Source organism: Sitophilus oryzae, unplaced genomic scaffold (assembly GCF_002938485.1).
Source record: "Sitophilus oryzae breed Bouriz unplaced genomic scaffold, Soryzae_2.0 scaffold_1002_pilon_pilon, whole genome shotgun sequence".
Taxonomy (NCBI): domain Eukaryota; kingdom Metazoa; phylum Arthropoda; class Insecta; order Coleoptera; family Curculionidae; genus Sitophilus; species Sitophilus oryzae.
The window spans coordinates 709,243-732,263 of NW_022145619.1; the positions used below are offsets into that span (position 1 = coordinate 709,243).

Sequence of the window (23,021 nt, forward strand, 5' to 3'; positions counted from 1 at the left end):
AGTTAATTAAGACGTAATTTACCTGATTAACTACGTGTAGTTTTTCTTCAAAAACTACGTCTTTTCCCGTTAATTAACTACATGAAAACTACGTTAATAAACTATGTATTGATATTATGAATAATTTTCATTTGTATGAGGTGTAATAGAGATAATTTGATGTAAATATTATATTTAAAGCCATATTTCTTCTGTTTTCTTAAATACATTATGTGTTTTTAAAGCTTCAACTTATTATAACCTCACCTCAAACCTTTGATATTTGAAAGTTACATACATACGTTACATAAACTACACCCTCTACATAAACTACATTAACTACATGTAATGTAGTTTATGTAGTTTTAAAAGTAACATGTAGTTTTCCGAACCCTGCTTAGGAGACATTCTTTTGTAGCTCAGAGATATAGAGATTCTAGAAAATTTTCTTCACCTTTACATCTATTATTTTAGGCTGCACATGTCAAGGGCTGTAAAATTCTGTGGAATTGATCAATGACATCAAATAATCGCCAACGTCACATCGATGCTTACGTCACCGAAGGACCTCCAAACTAGGCCCACCCTAAACCTAAGGAAAAAATCAACGTTGTGTTAAATTTTCACGTAACTCAGCTGTTAAATTTTGATCCGGCATAAGAAGATATGTACAAAAATAACATATATTACGAACATATTTGACAGAATGTCTAGTAATATCAAGTTTTAAATAAATAAAAATCAACAAATATATTTAATAATTTACATAGCATTCAAATCGTAGCCATAGCAAATCAAAACTACAAATTTACAAAATGTTTTTTCACAAGAATTGCACTCCAATACCGAACTGTATGCCCGGATGGGTCTGATCGCCTTTGTCGAACTTGTAAGGAAAGCAATAATTTACTTCCAATCGAGCTATGTTTCCCAGTTTTAAAGCGACTCCAACTCCATAGGAAATCCTGACGTTCGATATTAGAACTTGAATTATATCGGATTTGTTCATTTTAACTAGAATAAAAAAAGTACTGATTTTATTTTAAATCGATTATATCTATCGATATAACATACCCAAGTTAAAATTCCCAACGTTGCCAGCGTTGAGGAAAAAGTGCGTTCGGAAAAGTTCCCCAAATCCACCTCTTCCCGGTCTAAATGGCAACGGAGTGAAGAGATGTAAACCTGCGGCCCAATAAGAATTTGTACCTAGGGCATCTCCGTCTGAATGCGGGCCAACGCCTCTAGTTTCAAATCCCCTAACCGATAGGGGCCCTCCTAGGTAGCATCGGTCTGCTATACTGATTTTTCGCGTATTGCTGATACTCGATAAATATCCAGCAATAAAACTGGCTTGTAAAACCTAAAAAATATGACACTAAAGTCAAGCCCAACGAGTCAGGAAAGATTGGGACAGACAACATAAAAAAATTACAGATAATAAATAAAATAATGACAGACAAAATTGTCACTGTCATGTAACCTCCCGTTGGAGACACTCTACTGTTAAATCGAAGTTTCATACATTAAAAAATGTTCACGGTCAATATACAGGGTGTTTCAAAACACATTAAGTGGTTGTTAAGTGGTAAGTGGAAACACGTTCAGTGGTTATTCCCTTAGGTTATTCCGTGTTAAAAATAAAAGGTAGTTTATTATATAAACGTTAGGTAAAAAAACAACAACTATATTCACATTTAGGTTTAGTTTTGATGACAAATTAACTAAAAATTATTTTTTTTTGTTTAAAAAAAATGAGTTTTTAGGGTTACATACCCAAAGGGTAAAAACAGGAACCCTATTATTAAGACTTCGCTGTCCGTCCGTCCGTTTGTCACAAAGGTCTGTCTTATGAACCGTTATAGCTAGACAGTTGAAATTTTTACAGATAATGTATCTATGTTGCCGCTATAATAACAAATACTAAAAACAGAATAAAATAAATGTTTATAAATAAAAAAGTACTTTCACTAAACATTATCTTTTAAGTAAAAATTTTACATAGAATCTTTCAAGTCCTCGGTGGCCGCGTGGTTAAACCGTTAGGACTTTACGCTGCTATGACGTTGGAGCCGTAGTAAGGCAGATTCGAATCCTAGTCAAGGCGACTTTTTTTTAATCGTTTTTATTTAATTTTTACATATTTATTATTGATTTAGTAATGTGTTTCTTCATTTTTTTTAAATTACTTATACGCGCATTCAAAATTTCAGCTAAATCGGAAAAAAAGTTTATAATAATATAGTGTCTAATGTTGTATAGATAATGGTACGGAACCCTTCGTGCGCGAGTCCGACTCGCACTTGACCAATTTTATAGTTTCGTTAACCTAATATTTAAACATTTTTATGACCACCCTGTATAATATTTGATAAATATTTAAGTGGAGTAAAAATTTAAGTAGAGTAAATCATTTTCTAAATCACAAGCAACATAAATTTATGAAAAATACGCACTGTTACTGAAAAATATTTAATTATCTTTTGCTATGCAAAAATGTAATTTTTGATATAAAATTACATTTATTTCAAGAGGAATTAAGCCCCGTTCTCAGAACTTCGTGTTGTCACCAGCGACTCGTCAAATAAAACCAATAAGATTTGTACAAAATTCAAACAGCCGTCAGTTTTAAATTTAAACAACTCCCATTGGTTCTTTGAAGTGTCAACTAGCGATGGGAACTATCGAATGAATTAGACTATCGAATGGTTTTATTCGAATAAAATCATTCATTCATTTGTATACTAAAGCATATGTGACAACCTCGCCGTGCAACTAAATGGTTATCGTTGAGCCACGACTATCGAATGCTTTTGATAAATGAAATTTAGTATTCGTTTGATTTTTGTGTGCGTCAGTGCATTATTAGTTCTTCCAAATTTTTATAACTTCACCTTATAAATACTGTGCTATTTTTGCGTTTATTAAAATATTTAAAATACTAAAATAGTAGTTTTTTTAATTGACGATTGTGTGCGTGTGCAGGTGTCAAAATTTTTCCGAAAATTTGTGTGATTTTCCATAGCCCGATCTTTCAATTATTTTATTTTATATGGTATATATGGTCTATTTTTAATGGGAAATTTTGAGAAGTAGCAATTTTTAAGAGAGATGAGATGAATTTAGAATTAATTTTAAAAATACATATTTGTATTTTAGATGTTTTAAAAATATGAATTAGTTGAACTTAATAATCATATTTAAGTAATGTGGTTAAGTAAATGGGGTTATCGAACTCATACTATGGGGTGAGAAAATTAAATTGAAAGTTTTACACGTGCCAATTTAAAAAAAAAGTTGACGATGCTTGTATTTTGTTTATGCTAATTCTCTTACATGTAGTTTTTTACGAAGAAATATTTCATTTATTTTTTAAAGTAAATGCCAGTAAAAGTAAATATTATTTTTAAATAGTAATATAAAGTACCTAATATAAATAATTTTGATTTCTAATTTTTTATTTATATTTTCCTTCCATTACACTGCATGCTTAGAAAATTAATAAATATTTATATTTCACGATTTTAAAGTTTGTTGTTAATATAACAAATTAGTTCTGTAATTATTATTATTTAATAAACCAACGTTGCCAAAAAATTTAAAAACTATATTATTTTTAAATAGGATCTAATATAAATAATTTTGACATCTAATTTGTTGTTTATATTTTGCTACTACATAAAAAAAATGTTCATATTAAATTATTTTAAATTTTGTTGTTAATAGGTATAACAAATTATTACTGTTATTATTATTTTTATTAAACCAGTCTTTGCTTAAAAACAAGTATTATTGGAGTGTAACAACAGAATATTAATAAAAAAAATGCAAAATATATAGACACATACTATGCCTAACTTGCCCTAACTAACTAAAGCCAAACAATAATATTCTTTGCTAATATCAACTAATACCAATATATGGCAACAGCGCCCTTCATAATGTATTTTCTGTGTAAATACTAGCACCAATAAAAAAAATAATGTGTCCTTATCTTTATATGACTCCGCAAAAAATCAAAGATGCCGGCTTCTTTCATAGCATTGCCACCGACCGCTGTCGGGTTTCTCGGAAAGAAACCTACGTCGCCGGGCGACAACTAAAATCCAGTTAATATTTTATTATAATCGATCCTGACGAATAAATGAATTTCATGAATAAATGAATTTTATAAATGAATGGTTTTTGCTGCCGAATTACTAGAATACAATATTTCAAGGCAGATGACGCATCTATTCGATAATTTTTATTCGAATAGTTTTCAACGAATGTTTTTTTACTAGCTATCGAATTATTCGAATGAATTGCAACTATCGAATGTTTCGATGGTATTCATTCGATATTTCCCACTACTAGTGTCAACCACTGTCGCCAGCGACAAAACGTCGTTCTAAAAACGAGGCTTGCCCCGTTCTCAGAACTGCGTCGTGTCGACAGCGACACTGATTGACACTTCAAACGACCAATGGGAGCTGTACTAAATTTAAAATTGACAGCTGTTTGAATTTTGTACAAATCTGATTGGTTCTTTTGTCGTGTCGCTGGCGACAGTCGCAGTTCTGAGAACGGGGCTTTAATCTTAATCATCACGTGGTTTATGTAACCAATGACTAAAGAATATAAGGACATATAACGTCCCTATACGGGCTGCAGCAGAATTTGTGACCCTTTTTTTTGTTGTTTTGGTGGCAAACAATGAGTCATCATTTGGTCACCAGCGACAATTTTAGCGATTTTTAATAGTTTGTGTGTAGTAAACTTTGTATAAACTTTATTACAATGGTGATTAGTTGTTCAGCTTTCAAGTGTAAAAGCAGCAGCGATAAGAAAGAGCCAGGAGTTACGTTTCATAGGTAAATCAACAGTCCACTCCAACTTTTTAGCGTTTTCTTATTGAATTCGATAATTATTCTTCAATTTCAATTAACATCTATATGTACTTGATATGTGCTATACGTCGATACTAGTTTTGTACCTTTTGTTAACATTTTAATACGTTTTTTTCGTAATTAATTAGGATGATACACCATAGGCGTAGTCAAAACAATTATCAAAAAATATAAATATTGCTTCAAACAGCTAGGTTAAGAAAAATATGTGCCACGGCACTGTTTGGTGACATCGTCACAATTTGCTCTCGGGTGTTATTTGTCCTTGGATTCTTTAGTCATTGTATGTAACAATGTCTATAATTTTACATATAAATTAACAGCGATCTTCATTTCGACGCCGTTTTTTTTGATCGTACGATATATTGTGTATAAAATTGAATTGAAAAATCGAAATCAAACGAAATTACGAACAATTACATCTGAAATGAGAATACTTACATGCCCGTCAAAAAGATAGTAGTTATCTTGAACGGACACTTCGTTTTTAAGAAATCCAACGTCGCCTCCAATTCCTGCCAACTCCGATGTTAGTTGAACGAAAGAACTAAAATCAAGGATTATTTAAGTATTTTTTAATTTCCTTAGTACTTCGTTGTGAATTTATATCGTCATATTTTAATATATTACCCTGTATTAGGGAAAATATGATCGTCTCTAAGATCAATAGAAAGTAAATGCTTGAATGATGATTTTAAAGAAACACCAGATTGTTCTCTAACGTCAAACGAGGTTGTTCGAGTTAACGTCGAAAGATTCCTAACGATTCCTTCCCATTGCAGATTGTGTTTGAACTAAAAAACCGTTAAATATTAGGCGTTCCAAAAAAGTAAGTCACCTAAATTGCAATTACCAGAGAATTGGAGTAGAATCCGAGGTCAAAAAGGATGCCTCTTTCTTGCTGTTTATAACCCGAATTAGGCCATTCCGACTGATTTTGTAATATCGCAGCGGTCAAACTAAAAAAGGGTTTTTTATGCAACTGGTTCATACAAAGTTTTTTAGGATATTTTTTAGATACTAATTTAAAAAAAGGATATTCGAAATTATACACAAAACGTATTTGAAATTTCATGCAGAATTCGAAAATTAAAAATATACAGGGCGTTTCAAGAAACATGTGTCATCTCTCGTGGGGATATCCCTCGCGTGAAAATAAGATTTATTTTTTTTTATCAACATGGGCCCGATTCTGCTTTGTTTCGTAGCTACAGGAGGTTAAAATCTTCATTTTTTTTATTTATTATAATTTTCTTACAGGTGCTTTTAGCAATTCGAATGAAATTTAATAAAAATTATTATGAGCGCTACATATTTTAATGCTAAAAAATGTACCGAAAGATTCACCAGGGACGTGCATATGGGTTATAACTAGAATATTTTTCTAAAAAAAAACGTGTGCGCCACTGACTTTTCTCCTCTTATTAGCAAAATTGTGTAGACCATTTAATGCCTGTTAAAAGTTGTATCTTGATATTTTGTCCATTTCGGTCTCCTCGATGCGATAAACGCAATTTTATTGATCACAATTAATAAAATTAAAATGAAAATAAAATTAGTAAAGTATTTATTTTATGTAATTTATTACTAAATTTTATTACATATTTTAATGCTAAAAAATGTACCGAAAGATTCATCAGGGACGTGCATATGGGTTATAACTAGAATATTTTTCTAAAAAAAACGTGTGCGCCACTGACTTTTCTCCTCTTATTAGCAAAATTGTGTAGACCATTTAATGCCTGTTAAAAGTTGTATCTTGATATTTTGTCCATTTCGGTCTCCTCGATGCGATAAACGCAATTTTATTGATCACAATTAATAAAATTAAAATGAAAATAAAATTAGTAAAGTATTTATTTTATGTAATTTATTACTAAATTTTATTAAAATTTAAAGCACTGATGTACAGTGCCTACCTACAGCAGATTCCCCCCAAAAATAATTAATGATTTTTAAGACAATTACAAAAGGCCTATTTTTAACAACCTGTTTAAAACTATGCATTTTCACACCCATGTTTTTAGGACCTTTTTTTCATATTTTTTAATGAGGAATCAATTATTATTTATTTAGGAGTATTGATTTAACATTTTGGCAAGGTAATGTGTTAAAATTTTTTAAAGGTTGCTATTAGAATTGGATTAAGGCAAATTAATTAAATTGCGTTTACCTCAGCAAAGAGACCGAAATCGACAAAATATCAAGAGACAACTTTTAATCACCATTTAACGGTCTACACAATTTTGCTAACAAGGGATGCAGTTTTTTTGAAAAATTTTCCAGTAACAACCCATATGCACGTCCCTGGTGAATATGTCGACACTTTTTTAGCCTTAAAATATGTCGCATTTATAGTAACTTTTACCCTTAAAGTTTCATTGAAATAGGTAAAAGCACTTAAGAAAATTATAATAAATTGAAAAAAGATGAAGACTTTAACCTCCTGTAGCTACGAAACGAAGCAGAATCGAACCCATGAGACGAATCTCCCCATGACAGTTGGCATATGTTTTTTGAATACCCTGTATAGAGTGCCAATAAGCAATTAAGTCCCAGAGAGAAGGCAAAAAGTGAAAAATATTCTGGAAAAAAACACATTAACTTATATAAAATAAATCATAAAACACTTTTAATGAACTCGTTTTTTTAAATCTTGTAAAATTAATCAATTTAAAACCTACAAAAACCAATTACTTACGTAGGTCTATATTTTCCTCTAAACGGTTTAATAAATGAACAATTAAAATTACTGGTTTTCTTCGAGCCATGACTGTATTCCAGCTGGATTTTTTCACCCCTTCCAAATAAGTTTGGTAAACGTAAGCCCACCAATAGCACTCCTTCGTTATTTCCAATATGGGTAGTAACGCCCCCCGTTACACGTCTCTGCTCTTTAACGTCAAACGTCACCTAAAAAGAATGTCATATTTATAATGTACAAAACAATAAATAAATCGCATATACTTCTAAACCGTCAGATCTTGCTTTCGGGCCTTTGCTCACGTCAATATATACTCCGATATTTTTGAAACAACCCAGTTCCTCTAGTTTAATTCGAGCCTAAAAATTAAAACATATTGTTATACCGGATGTTTCGAAACAACAGCAATAAAACTTAAGGGGTGATCCCTTCTTAAAAATAAAGTGCACTTTGTTATATAAACATTGGATCAAAAATCTTAATAGCAAATTCAACTTAATACTTACTTTATGAGCTTTTAAAAGAACTTCTTGAAAATGCTGTGCTTGAAACAAATCCTTAATGCAATCTTCAATGATATCATCTTTTGTTCGTGTTAAACCGTCAACATTTATTTTGTCAACGGTAACCTATTAAATAAATTAATAATATGGACAGAGTGTCATAGTAAAATTATTATTTTTTAAATGTAGAGCTACAGTTTAAAATTATTTACATAGCCAATAGTTTCCCAAAGTAGCATTTTGCCAGATTTTAAAATTACCTGAATATTTTCTAAATCTACTTCACGAATATCGGGTTTCTCTAAAGGCTCCGCTATTCCAGTTTGCTTCGAAAAACGTTTAATATTTGTTGCAGTCTCATCTAGAACCTGTGAACAGAATAGGCTTTCAGATCATCTCATTTCCAATATAATTAGTATTTATAATTTTATAACATTTTAAAATGTGTGACTGGCTTGATGATCTCATTAATATTATATTAACTGTCAGTCTAGGGTAAAATTACGTACCTTAGCATGAATGACACCCATATTCCTTTATTGCAATTCAACTTGAAAAATTGTTAAATGCCCATCTCATTAATAATTAACCAAAAAATTTTAGAAAAAAAAACAACTTGCGAACCTTTTAAAAAATTTTGAGATGGTGACATGTGACTTGATGTGACATTCAGGTGACATTTGACGTGACGTGATAAGATGACATTGACCATAGAGGGGAGTTACTGACCTTGACACATAATTATAGCACGATTATAGAATAAATTATAGAATAGAATAATGTCATAGATAGATAGGATCATTCTAGGGCTGTAAAGCTGTAAATTTAACGCCTTGCGCCACCTATGTATTGGGAACAAACTAAATTTGAAATTAACAAAATACCACAGAGTATTATCAAGGCCTTGGATGGGATATTGGAAGTTAATATCTATGGACTAAAAGACCTAAAAATTCTAGGTGTTGTCAAGAGATGTCGCCACAAGTGATTTTAGTTTCTTATTCCTGAAATATAATAACAGGCATTGCTAGGAATAGTTATTTTGACGTTTCAAAAATTTCACATAACCAAATATGGTTTTTTCTAAAGAACTTAGTGAGTGTTGTGAGTTTACGAAGAAGTGTTAGTTAAAATTATTCTAATTTGTTAATTTATTTAGTAGAATAATAGTTTATAGTGTACGAATTAAGGTTTGTTATAGTTTTACGTTAAATACTTATTTGCAGGTTATGTTTTTATTATAAATATAATTTATAAAAATAACATTGCCCTGCTTTTTAAGTTGCAAATTGAGTTCCCAATAAATATTATGTGAGGCAGGATTTGAAAGATATGTAGCAGCGATATATACAGGGTTATTTACGCTATTCGACACGGGTAGCTTAATGATTAGATCTTTAGAAATTGTATATTTGGAGTTGTTAAAGAACTACTGGAAACTGGAACTACAATTTAGAATTATTTTCAAAAGATACAGAGTGTCTTAAATCTCTGAAAAATGTTAGTCTATTTTTTTAAAATGGAACACCCTGTATATTATTACATTTTTAGTTTCTAGGATTAAAAAAAAGTAAATTTGATTAAGATTTACCTGACTTAAATTTTACCGCTTCTGAAATATTTAGAATTTTGTGAAAATGCAATAACAATTTTAATGTTAAATTTCTTTAAGTTTATTTAAGTTTTTAAAACCAAATATGCATTGGAGTTGTTTTTATTTACTAGCTAAATACTGTGTAGTAATAATAAAATAATACTAGCTTTGTACAGGGCGTCTAAATATTAAATTTAAATAATTACCAAAATAATTAAAGGGTAATATCTTGCTTAGTTTAAATGGTAAACATCCTGTATTTTTGCACATGCAAAATTCAATCCTTTGTTTTATTTAGAACGATTATTAATCAAATCAAATAATCAGTTATTGTTTGAGCAGGAATAATGGAACAACATTTAATTGGTCCTTTTTTACAAAAATATTTAAGTAGTTTTATTTTTTTTAAATAAATGATCTAACAATAGAAATATTTGCATTTGTACTTATTTTATTTTTGTTACTTGTCTAAAAAAAATCTAATATGTCAAAATTCCTTGGATATATTGATAAATAATGATAAATAGCGTTTGAATTATAAAGATATGAATTTTCTATGAAAACTTGGAAGAGATAGTATTTAAAAATTAATACAACCTGATAGATAATTAAATTTTGTATGTAACAAAAAATGTAATAATATAAAGGCTTTTCTTAAAAAAAATACAAAATTGATATTTTTTTTATTTATTTAGGACACTCTGTACCTTATTAAAATAATTTTAAATTGCAACTCTAGTATTCCTTCAATGACAACCATATTTAGCTACAACACTTCATATCGAATAGTGTAATCAACCCTGTACATACATTGTAACTAATCTAAATATTTACTATTACGTCTAGATGTCATTTCGTGTTGTAAGAACTTCAAAATTTCGACACGTGTACGGACAAGCGTTGAAGAGAGAGCAATGTTATGACAATATTCGGGTATCGAAAAGTTCATGGGATTCGACCTTCTGCGCTGTCAATCCCAAGTTTATAGCTGTCATTGTTGAGAGCGCAGGCGGTGGTGCTTTTATTGTCTTACCGCAAAGCAACAAGGTAAGATATCTCTTGTTTATTGTCACAGAGTTTGTGTGTTTTTTACGATTACAAACCATGTTATTCTGTTTGTTTTTGGCCGTTGAGTCAGAAATCTCAAATAGTATACGGGGTGGGCCGAATAGTATTCGGGAAACTTCGGCAGTTTATTCTACATATAAAAATAAGTAAAACAGTTCCTATAAATGTATGTCCTAAAATGCTTAATTTCAGAGATACAGGGTGTAGAAGTTTCATTTTTATTTAGCATTTTTCCAAATAATGTCTGAACTAAAGTCGATATTTGGATGAAATTTTGTGTATGGGACGTTTTTCATATAGGAAATTTGATTTTGATGTCAAGATGTCTCCTACTTGATGAGGGCGCCGCCTACATATTATACAGGGTGTCCCAGAAATAAGTGCCTTTAAAATAAAATAAGTATTTTAACTGGTAGTATAGTTCAACCCCAGAAACACGCCTATAAGGTTTTTTTCGCGAAATTTTTTTTTTGAAAATTCGGAATTTCTTGAAAATTTTTCTGGAAATTTTTTTAGTTTTTAGTTAAAAAACATAATTTCTTGATAATATGGCAACAGAGGTAGTAGATTAAATTTACAAGAAAGAAAATCCAGAAGAGATCCTGTGGTTCTCAAAATTTTAGCAAAAAATCATTTTTTTTGGAAATTTTTGTAAAATAACTCCGTTATTTTGAACTTATTTGAAAAACCATATAGAGAAAATTATGTTACTTTTAACTAGATCCACCACCCTTTAAAATACTTGCACTTATTTCTGGGACACCCTGTATAACTGGTTTGAGGAGTAATAACTTTTCGTCCATACCTGTATAAAACTACGGAGTAAAAATATACATTTCCGTCGTTATTTTTGTTTTTTTTGCTACGTATAAGTTCTCGAGGTATTTCGAATCGAAATAATCAATACATGTCATCATTGACATATAAATTAAACATGTTGACTAGATAGTTATTAGACTGAAATAATAAATTTGAATTTTTTTATGTCAAATGTTCAACAGAAATTGTTTTATCAGGATTTTTTCAAAGAAAAATTTATGAAAATTCTATTCCTATTTCTGCAAAAACACAGTCAACTAGCAGAATTTAGCATAACACCCTTAAAGGAAAGGAGGCAGTTCAGTGATGTGTCGTTTGTATTTAGTATTATTCACCAATGTGTTCCTGTGCCGGACCTACTTGGAATGATTTATTATGTAGTACCTGATTGTAGACTAAGAAAAAGGCATGTAATTTTTAAGATCTCGTAGGTTAGTTCACCATTAAACAGGTGCCTAGAGGCGGTGAATAAATTTGCCCTAAATCACTCTGATTTTGACTTTATCTGTGATAAGAATAAAAAGATAATCTTCAACTATTTTATTAAGTCTCGTTGTTAATGTTATTGAGAGTTCTTCTTTTTTATTGTATATTTATTTTTGTATTTTTTAATTTGTAATTACTGTACTGTTGTCATGGGAATATTTTTCTGTTATAAGTGCAGTCTAAATAAATGATTTTGATTTTGATTTGAATAATTTAAAAAAATAAAAAGTTCCCAAATTTATCATTTCAGTCAAATAACTACCGTATGATGGAAAAAACGGCATCAGCGATGGCTATGAAATGAAAATCGCTGTCATTTTATGTGTAAATTTATATGGGAAATGTGATTGATTGTCATTTCCCAGTCAACTGGGCGGCTTTTTTCGATCATACGGTATTTACTCAACATGTATTAACTATTTCCATTGTAAATATCTTGAGAAGGGTTGCTTGTAGCTACTTTTACCTACATTTTATACGTAAAAAATTACGGAAATCTATATTTTTTCACTCGGTAGTTTTATACAGGTATGGTGCTCATCGCCATCGTTCTGTAATTAGTGTTAATTTTTGAAAAGTTTTATGTCAATTTTTAGTAAATGATGTTTAGAGATTGACCTCGCCAAAACTATGATAGATTGTCATTCACGCCGTCTTTGACGCCGTTTTTTTTATCATACGGTATATATTTAACATGATATTATGTAAAAACAGGTTGGAAGAATACCCGCCGACCATCCCCTTGTCGGTGGCCATAAAGGGCCCGTTTTGGACATTGCTTGGTGTCCGCACAACGATAACGTTATTGCAAGTGGATCAGAAGATTGCGTCGTGAAGGTATTGAACAAATATATTTAAATAAAGGGAAGACAAAACACTCCATTTATAAACTCTATTTGTTTAGAATCATATGTACTTTAACTCTTTTATGTGAATTAAAAAGAGATGGGTGCATAAATATGGCAACGCTGTTGAGTTTCGTGTGCATTTCTGTCTTTGTGTAGTAATTTTAATTTAAATAATGGTTCTTTGGAATAACCCACTTAAAACTTAAATACACCACTGTTAAAGCTAAAAAATACGTAACGTCACTCACCGCCGAAATATCATTTCGGAACTAGAATAGTCCCCTTTTTTACAAACGAAGCACTAGCGAACCATCATAGATATTTAAAGATGTTTTAAACAGTTCTTTCACAAAGAAAAACAGTAAAAATTAGTTTAAAAACAAAAAAGTTTACTAACACCGCACAGAATTCACAACACCGTACTCTTAAATATAACTTGAATGAATCCATCAAAATTTTACTATTCTGGAGCAGCGTTGTCACAGTTACTTCCCTAATAAATTTTAATTTAATTTAATTAGAAAACTACAAATAATTTCTAAGGAATAATCTATGTATTTTAACTAAAATGATATACCTATACACATATAAAAAACTCAAAATTTAAGTGAGGATGCAGTCAATAATCACCACATAGGGTAATAAAACTACTTTTTCAAATTTGTCAAGCTTTCGAGAATTTTATTCCACTCATCAGGACAGTTTGACTGAGTCAATTAGCAAAAAAACATCCTTTGCACAAAAAGGCCTTAAAAACTAGCATCATATGACATTGGACTACAAGGACATTTCCTTTATAAAATATTAAATTACATATCCAACGATATTACTTTTCTTTTAAACACAAACAAAAAGATTTTTTTTAAATTTAATTTTTACATTGTTATTTCGAGCTCGATCAAACAGTGACTCATAGAGTTACTGTTTGATCGATATGATGCTTATTAAGTGTAAGATCTATACAGTGTAAGATCTATACACAATCCGCATAAATTTGTTAATACGGATTTTTGTTGAAAACTATCTTTGATCGCGAAAATGTCAATAGTTTTGTCTTCTTTAAGTTAGATATCTTTGGTATATATTGAACAAGTAATGAATAAGCAATAACGAAAATTTGTTACCACTTTTGTAGGTGTGGCATATACCCGACGGAGGTCTTATTAAAACTCTAACCGAATCTGTAGTTGACCTTGTATACCATCAAAGAAGGGTGGGCTTGGTTTTATGGCACCCGACAGCTCAAAACGTCCTATTGACAGCAGGAAGTGACAATCAAATTGTCATATGGAACGTCGGTATGTTTTAAATTTGCGCCCATAAATATTTTATAATTGAGGGGTTGAGTTTCAAAACTCGTCTTATCCATTTTTAGTAATTTTGAGTAAAAGTATCTACAGTCTAGTATCGACAGCCCTGCACAATATTCAGCATCATTTTTGTGGCATAATTCATTCTATCCTGTATAATTTACATGTTAGAGTCGTGCATTTGTTCCACGAGTAATTAAGTTGCTGTTCGTTTTTTGCGATTATTGAAAATTAACGAATTTGGATAAAACTAGTTTTGGAACTCAGCCCCTCAATTATATTTAAAGTTTCTTTATAATTTTGTAATTATATAGAGCATTATTTGACTCGACTATGATTATCTTTTAAGGTACTGGTGAAGCTTTAGTGGAAATCGACTGCCATCCAGATATAGTTTATAGCGCTTGTTTTAACTGGGACGGATCTGAATTGCTCACAACATGTAAAGACAAAAAAATTAGAATAATTAACCCAAGGACGGGGATAGTAACCTCGGAAGCTCTAGCTCATGAAGGTATTGTTTTTTTTTATGTGTACCGGTGGTGCATCGTCGGGTTGGAAACAGGAAATCGCAGGCAAATTTTGAACTGTCCAAATATTGGCTCCCCTGTTGACTTTACAGGGACGTTGTAAAGAAGATTTTTAAAGGTCTGTGTCTGTTGAATACACATGCCAAATTTGATCAACTTTTAACAAGTCGATTTAAACGAATTTAAGAAAACCTGCATCTATTTTTGAATTGAAACAGAACAGGCAACAACTCTATGGTAGGCTTTTGCCTTAATTTGAACAAGTTTTAAATTACAAAATGCATTTCGGGGACACTAACCGTAGGTACTATAACGTAATAGTGTAGAGAGCACAACAAATTACATTTGACAATGATAAAATCATAGGTTGACAACTTAAGATATGTTGACGTTTGCCTGGTTTTGCATTGTACCTGTTCAGTCTTAATTTAAAAATATATCTAGTTTTTCTTAAATTAGTTAAAATCGGCTGGTCCAAAATTGCTCAAATTTGGTACTTGTATTCAGCATATGCAGACCTTTAAAAAACCATTTTTTAAACCTAACCTAACGACAATGCACTACCCGATATAATTTGATGTGTTTCAAACATTGGGTAATGTCTTTGAATAAAAAGATTAAGGATGGAGTATAATGCTATCCATGTATTAATGCATGGTAGATGGAGAGAGGGCCTTAGGGTGGGGATCCTTGACAACTCTGTTTGACGATTCATTTGACACATTTGAATTTGATTTGAAATTTTGTGGATTTGTCAGTCTTTACTGACTTATTACTACTTACTATTGTATTGTATTGTATTGACTAAGAGTGGGTCCCATGGGACCCTCCACTGCGACCGCGAGGGCCTATTGTGGCTCAGTTTCTACAAGCTCTAATATACAAAGAGCGTCAAAGTTCACCCTCAAGACCCAGCCTTTTAACATAGGCCGTTATGTCTGAGGACGATATGTCTCCTAGGTCTGATAGGTCTAGCATGGGTTTGCCAAATATCTCAAACCTGGTCCTGCCCCCAGCAGGTAGTAAATCTACAAAGAAATTGTAGCAGAACTTAAACTAGCAGTGACACTATTGCGATTTATCGAAAAAGACTAAAATAGTTGGTTGTGTAGCGTTGGTAGACCTCGGTCAAAAATCCAGGGAAATAATGGAATAACTTTTCGTCAGTAACTATATAATTTATTTAAGTCTACCCTACATTATATTATTATATTTTTACGTGTTTTGAATAAAATTAGAACGGCACTGATAAACCGGTCATTATACGACCCCGTCGCGTTCGGTCTAAGATTTCTGATATGTTCCTTCCTTAATCTTTTTGTTCAAAGGGTAATATCAATCTTTAGGGAGATATCGCGGTACATAGATAACGGCAGTACAATTTACTACAGTTTTTTATTAATTAAGTCACAGAAATAATATAAATTGAAAATTTTTGTGACAACAAAATCGCTATGCAAAAAAAAAGAAATATGAAATTTGGATTTAAAATATAGTTCTTCAAAATTAAAATTCATTCTTTTTCTATTAAAAAAATAATTTATATCATTTGCGTTTTTTTCTGGAACCGACTCAAATCTAAGAACTTTATGGGGATTATTACTTTATTAAGAGTTCTATTTTAATGGTGTATCACAAAATCACAAGTTGGTATTGCTTGAAATTAATGGAATATATTATACAGGAGTTTTCAAGCAACTAGATTATTAATAGTCTAATTTTCTGACACTTCCAGTTTTACTGGAAGTGGCTGTCAATTTGAATCCTACATGAAATTCTGAACACATCTTGTGCATAACGTCATATATACTACATAAGTTGTATGGTTTATAAAATAATTCAAATTTTCTGTCCAATATGCCATGATAATTAAATATTTTACATTAATGTATTTTTTCGGTGAATTCATGTCGCTTGTCTTTTAGTAAACGTTGTACTCGATATAAATGTTTACAGTAATTTATCAAATATTATACAGGGTGCCGAAAAAATAAGAGACAATGCGTTGGAGAGAGATGGGTATATGGATCAATTTGATTATGTGTGTGCGTAAAAAACAAACAACAGGTTTGGGTAAGTGTGATACATTATTACATTTGAGAGGTCATAAGCTTCTAAAAAATAAAATAAAAATCCACAAAAACGAAACTGCAGTTTGAAAATCTAATAACATCAACTTGTAGAGCAGGAAAAGTAGCAATGGGAATATAAAATTTGTATTTTCATATCGGTTTCAAATAACCATAAATAAATAAAAACAAAATCGGAAAAAAATATTTTTTTGAAGTGAAACTTCTTTACGCGCGATGGGATTAGAAATTCAAGGCCGTGACACGACATCGCCTTGACACCTCGAAACACGAGTTAGCGAGAAAAAAAGTAATAAGTCATTGAGGAAGTCCAGATGGGTCTTTGGAGCTTCGTAACTCGAGTTCTATGTGACCTCGAAGACAGTTAGTTTTGACGTAAGAAACGTCAAAAATTGATATCGTCCGATCACGACCAAATTTGGTGGTTATAGGCTATGTGACCAACGGTGCACACGGTCCCTCCCTGCAAACTTGGATACGACGTTTCGTTTACATCTTCATCGGGGTGGGACTAAGGATTTTATATTGAAGAAAAATGAGGATCGCTTTCGGCATAATTAGGGACGGGCTAACGAACCGATGCTTCTAAATGGACGAAATCATCAGGATTTTTTTAATTATGGGTCGATTGACACCAAACTGGGCACGTGGATAGAGGTACTCGAGACGGACAGACGGAAGTAAGAAGTTTCACTTCAAATATGCGCACATAGTGCACACAAAATTTTTTTCAAATATCTTTGGAAGTAATTGGATTTTTTTAGATTTTGAAACGTGACGTAGGGTTCAAAAAGGTGCAACTTTTCTCTAATTTAAGCGACCTCGTATCTCTTCCCGCTTTTGAAATCTCCGTACTCTTCATTCTTATTTTGGACACTGTATATTTTAATAACCCAATGAAAATTAAATATAAAAAATCCAACTTGTGATACATTATTGAAACATTATAATCTTTCGGCAAATGTTTAAAATAACCTAACAGTATGTCATTTAAAATTCTTGTTTTAGGCTGCTTTCCGGCAAAAACACCGGAATATAAGTTTTGGCGAACTATATTTTTAATCCAAGTTTCAAATTTAATCGTCTAAAAGCGGTTTGTATAACAACATCGCTGTCGCCTGGTATACTGATTGTACGTTTCTGTTTTTAGGGTCCAAAGCGACCAGAGCCATATTTCTTCGACACGGTCTCGTGTTTACGACGGGGTTCTCGAAAAGATCCGAACGACAGTACAGTTTGCGAACGCCAGACTGTTTGGAAGAACCTATAGTGATGGTCGAACTCGACACTTCAAACGGAGTCATGTTTCCTTTGTACGATCCTGATACGAATCTAGTGTATCTCTGTGGTAAAGGAGATTCGGTCATAAGGTTAGTATTATTCATATATTTATAAATTAACCATATTGACTCCAAACGGCATTCTGTGAAGCCAAGCCGGTAAAATGGGTATATAAATCTTCTGAAGGAATTTGCATAAGTCGCTCAGTTAGCTCTGCTCAAGCTTAGTGCGCAAGCCTGGATTTTGAATTATCGATGGGATAACTAGAGCAATTAGAGACTAGACGCTAGCACCAGCTGTTCATTCGTACGGCTCTGTCCAACTTCGTACGGCTTCCGTTTGCGCTCCCGTTCGACAATTGGCTAATCCTCAGAATAAAGGCTAATCGGTATTCAGAATTTTGGAGTTTGGCTGTTGCGCCAGTATCTACCTAACAAACGAATTTATGTGAAATATACATGGACCGGTAATCTAGTTGTCTTTAACTCGGCTTCAACTCCAACACATTGCAGGGATAGGCGATAATCTGTATATATTTGATATGTATATGGTATTATTACTTTTTCACTGAGTTTCGTTTGGATAGGGTTGGGTAGGTAGAAAATTTTATATTTTCTACCGTATTTTCTACACGTAGAAAATTAATTTTCTACACCAACCAATTTTCTACATTTTTTACATGTCCAAACGTAGAAAATTAGTTTTGTATATTGTAAGCCTTTTTTGAGTTTATATTTATTTCACATACTTCACAATTACAACGATTAGTTCAAGAAATAAACTAATAACGATATTTCTAATTGTTATTTATTATTTACAAATGGATAGTATATTATGGTATGTTAAAAAAAGCTTAACTATTAACTTCCATATTATTTTAAATTGATATGTACAACGGGGGGATGCGTGACAGTGACTGTTGCGTCATTATAATTCACAGGCATATCGAATTTTCTGTCATGTTCTGGATGTCGACTGTCGAAATCTTGCTTGATTTGTTATACACTATAATCGAAGTTTACAGATATCGTAAAAGTGTTCAATAGTAAGATCAAAGTTTACAGAATAATTCTATGTAATTCTGTAAACTTTGGTAAGACTCAAATAGAACAACAACAAAAAATAACATTTAACATAATGAAAGTAAAAACCACAAACTACAATAATTATTTTTATATGTATATAGTTTATGAAACCACAGGCTTTCTATGGTAAATTAAAAAAAGGAACAACGAAAACTTTCAAAGAAAAAAAAATCAGACTTTTCTGTACAGTCTTCAGATTAAACAGAAAAAAAAATATTCTAATAGTCTTCAGATCGATTATTGTCTCTTATCTTCAGGGAGTACCGTCACAGAATAGAGATAGCGCGCGCACATATTACAGTTTTAACATTTTAAGAAAATTGTTTTAATATTTAAAGAAAATAGAAAGGAAGAAACCTCTAAAGTGAAAAAAACGGCTTTAAATATACAAAATTAATTTTATACCTGTTCTCAGATTTTATACATTTTCTACGTAATATTCTACATTTCCTATGCAGTTTTCTACATACACTTAGAAAATTAATTTTCTACGCGTCGTTACCCAACCCTGGACAGTGCGTTAGGATGTCCGTCAAATTTAGAAATTATGGCAATAGAATTAACAGAAATTTTATTATTTAAAACACCAAGACGTAAAAGAAGAATATGAGGCGGAAAATGGATTAGCCACAGAACTACTTATGGTGGATCTAATAATTTAATATCTAAGCTATAATTAGGAGATCCTAGAGATTACAAAAAATTAAAGGATGCAAACCAATTTAATTTAAATTAATTTTTTGTTGTAAAAAGTTGCACCTAGAATTAAAAAACAATACACATTAATGCTTTGTTTTAACGCTATTTCTCCTCAGCATAAGCTAGAAATTAATCTTCTTTCCCTAATTTTATATTACATACATATATAACGAAACGACTATTTTCTCTAAAGGATGAATTCTTTAAAAGTTGTTGATTGATTTTTTTTGCGGGATTATTTTAATTGTAATTCTAATTGTTTACATTTTTCAAGGTACTTTGAAATTACTGCCGAACCCCCATTCGTTCATTACATAAACACTTTCCAAACACCAGACCCTCAGAGAGGTATTGGTATGATGCCAAAGAGAGGATGTGACGTTACTTCCTGTGAAATTGCCAGATTTTACAGACTGAATAATTCTGGCTTGTGCCAAGTAAGTACTTTTCATTTTTTAACAACTTATTTTAATTTTGACTTTATAAGTCCAAGTCTATTATTCTTTTTTCTTCTACCCTTTTTTCTCTCTTTTTTCGACATTCATTCAATTTATTTTTATTTACTATTATTTAAATATTGGCTGGTCTCAACGAAAGGATTCATGACAGTAACAGTTGTGTCTGTTATTTTAAAATGCAAATGAAAAAATGTACCTCTTTTTATTTTCTGCTATTATGTCGACTGTCGAAATCTCCTCCGACTCCGTGGATAGACTTTATTTTCTTTAACGCAACCAAGAGCGCATACTTTGATTATAGAAATTCTTGACCAGTTCACGTGTATATTTATATTGAATGCGGTTTCTAGGTTATAACCATGACAGTGCCACGGAAATCTGAGCTGTTTCAGGAAGATTTATATCCCGACACCTTAGGAGATACGGCAGCACTGTCTGCCGACGAATGGATAGCCGGCAAAGATGCCGAACCACTGCTCATTTCGTTAAAGGACGGCTACAGACCGCCAGAATCGAAAAGCTCGCTCAGTGTCACTAGGAAAAGCAACCTACTTGACAAAGTATCCAGTAAAAACAAATCCAGTAGCAGAAATACGGGTGCACCAGTTTCAGTAAGTATTTTTGTTTTCACAAAATCCGTTTAAGAGTTTTTGGATCATTTAGGCCTAATTCTTTGCATTACAATTGACGTCATGTATTGACGTAATATGGCAAGGCCAAAAACAATTTTTTTCTGTTTTCTTCTGTAGGATCAAGCTCTTCAAGAAATCGCTGACGAAATTCGGAAACTTAAGGCCATGATAGTGAAGCACGAAAATCGCATCAGGGCACTTGAGGCCGAAGTGGCCTCTTCGAAACAAGTTAGTAATGTAGGATCAGAGGATGCAGATGGCGCTGGAGGTGACGGCTTGAGGACGTCGCCTACGCTGGCTACAGACGAGGTGTAACCTTAACTCTGTTTTGACAACGTCAAGGTTTCCAATAAGGTAACATTTTTTACGATATATGCTGACCATAAATAGTCATAACTCCTTTGGCACTTTATTAACAGGAATTAATGCCATCATTCCCTTTACCTTTTATAGGTTACAACCATGAAATACAATAGAGATTTTGAGTAATAATATAAAATGAAAATGGACACTCATCTAACTGCTCTAATAATTTATTTATATCAATAACTCCACAATATAATAAATTCACAAGAGAACAGTTTCATCAACATCCCTTGCTACAGTATTTTTTGTCCCAGCCACTGAAGTTGTTTTTTATATCCCTTTCGGTAAACGGATTAACTTTTAGGTGGATGTAACGCTCGTCATACTCGCGCTTCTTCAGCTTTTTTTTTAATATTTCCTCCATTTTAATAGAAATGTACTCGAACGTGTGCCGAATTCGTGCGATGGCGTTTTTTTTTTGACAAAAAACTGAACTCGATTGACAACAACCCTCAATTTATAAACAGGTCATTTAATACAATGGTAAACTGGCAACAAGCAAAGTTCCTACCAGCAGCGTTAATATAAATATACCGGAAGATTAATAAATGCAACATTTGTGTCTTTTAAAATGGGACAAAATATACTAAATTGAGTAAGAAATAAAATTATCTATGTACTGGAATTATTATAAAGTTTTAATAAAGAAACTTTGCTCTCGATGAAGAAACTATAAATGTTTTATTCTTTTCCAGATTTTACATCAGCGTTATCGAGCCCCCCTCCAGTCCGTTGTTTTTCGCTTTTTGTACATAGATTTGTTAATTTCTACCGCCGATGATCATATAAATAATGTAAACAATGTAAATTTATTTGTAGAAGTGAGATAAATATTGCAGTGTTTAGCTAATACCTCTTTAGTGAAATTTGTTTTATACACCTAATGCCAAAACGCCTTAAAGTGTCCTTAAGCTTTTTCAAGTGCATTTTAATAGTATTCTAAGATTATATTTTAAAAAATGCTATATTGTACAATAACTTTTTTATAATTATAAATATATAAAGATAATTATAATACTGTAAGGCATAATAACCCTATATAGTTGCTTGACTTGCGGGAATATTTGTTATTTGTAAAGAATTAATGATTAAAATAAATTATTTTTAAATTTTAGAAAAATATATATATTTTAGATCCATTTCAATTATTTTAATTACTATCTGTTTTGTACTTGATGTACCATATGACATCAAAGGCTGCTGGGGAATAACAATTGATAATTTTGGCGAGATCAAGCCCTAGACGTCAATTGCTTAGCCCGTGCTCTTCTTTATTTTTTAATGGGTCTTACTGCCAGTTGGCCTTAAGAAAGTTATAATTTATTTTTAGATGGTGTAGTTTAAAATTCGGGAAAAATATTTTTTTTTGGAAAGAGATTTGTGTTTATGGAAACCATCTATCCTTTTTCAATCTTTCTGTAATTAGTGTTATGACAAGTCAATTTTTAGCAAATGACGTCTTGAGATTGACCTCGCCAAAATTATCGTCGATTGTCATTTCCCAGCCGTCTTGAAGCCGTTTCTTTTCGGTTTATTAAGAGATTTTTAAGATCTAATTTAGATATAACTTGGAATGTTTGAAGTTAATGCAATATCCCAGTGTATCTCCCTTTTAGAATATTTTTCCGTTTCTTCGCGAAATGACAGCCACTTAACCGAAAGTAGCTGTCATTTCGTTAT

At 31.6% G+C, this 23,021-nt stretch overlaps 2 protein-coding genes across 2 annotated transcripts; one reads left to right on the plus strand and one right to left on the minus strand.

The window, feature by feature from the left end:
• Window positions 1-646: 646 nt before the first annotated feature.
• LOC115886962 (sorting and assembly machinery component 50 homolog) lies at window positions 647-8,745 on the minus strand. Its single transcript, XM_030906319.1, has 10 exons — window positions 8,585-8,745; window positions 8,336-8,443; window positions 8,079-8,201; window positions 7,836-7,931; window positions 7,570-7,781; window positions 5,722-5,827; window positions 5,499-5,662; window positions 5,310-5,415; window positions 1,054-1,342; window positions 647-993 (listed from the first exon to the last, which is right to left on the minus strand). The coding sequence occupies exons 1-10, from the start codon at window positions 8,603-8,605 to the stop codon at window positions 803-805; spliced, it is 1,416 nt and encodes a 471-aa protein (XP_030762179.1). The 5' UTR covers window positions 8,606-8,745; the 3' UTR covers window positions 647-802.
• A 358-nt stretch (window positions 8,746-9,103) lies between these two features.
• Window positions 9,104-22,191, plus strand: LOC115887131 (coronin-6). The gene is made up of 10 exons (XM_030906504.1): window positions 9,104-9,265; window positions 10,516-10,716; window positions 12,757-12,879; window positions 14,026-14,188; window positions 14,550-14,714; window positions 17,971-18,190; window positions 20,160-20,322; window positions 20,694-20,954; window positions 21,093-21,329; window positions 22,037-22,191. Exons 2-9 carry the CDS (start codon window positions 10,516-10,518, stop codon window positions 21,288-21,290), a joined length of 1,494 nt encoding a protein of 497 aa, XP_030762364.1. The 5' UTR covers window positions 9,104-9,265; the 3' UTR covers window positions 21,291-21,329; window positions 22,037-22,191.
• The last annotated feature ends 830 nt before the right edge of the window (window positions 22,192-23,021 follow it).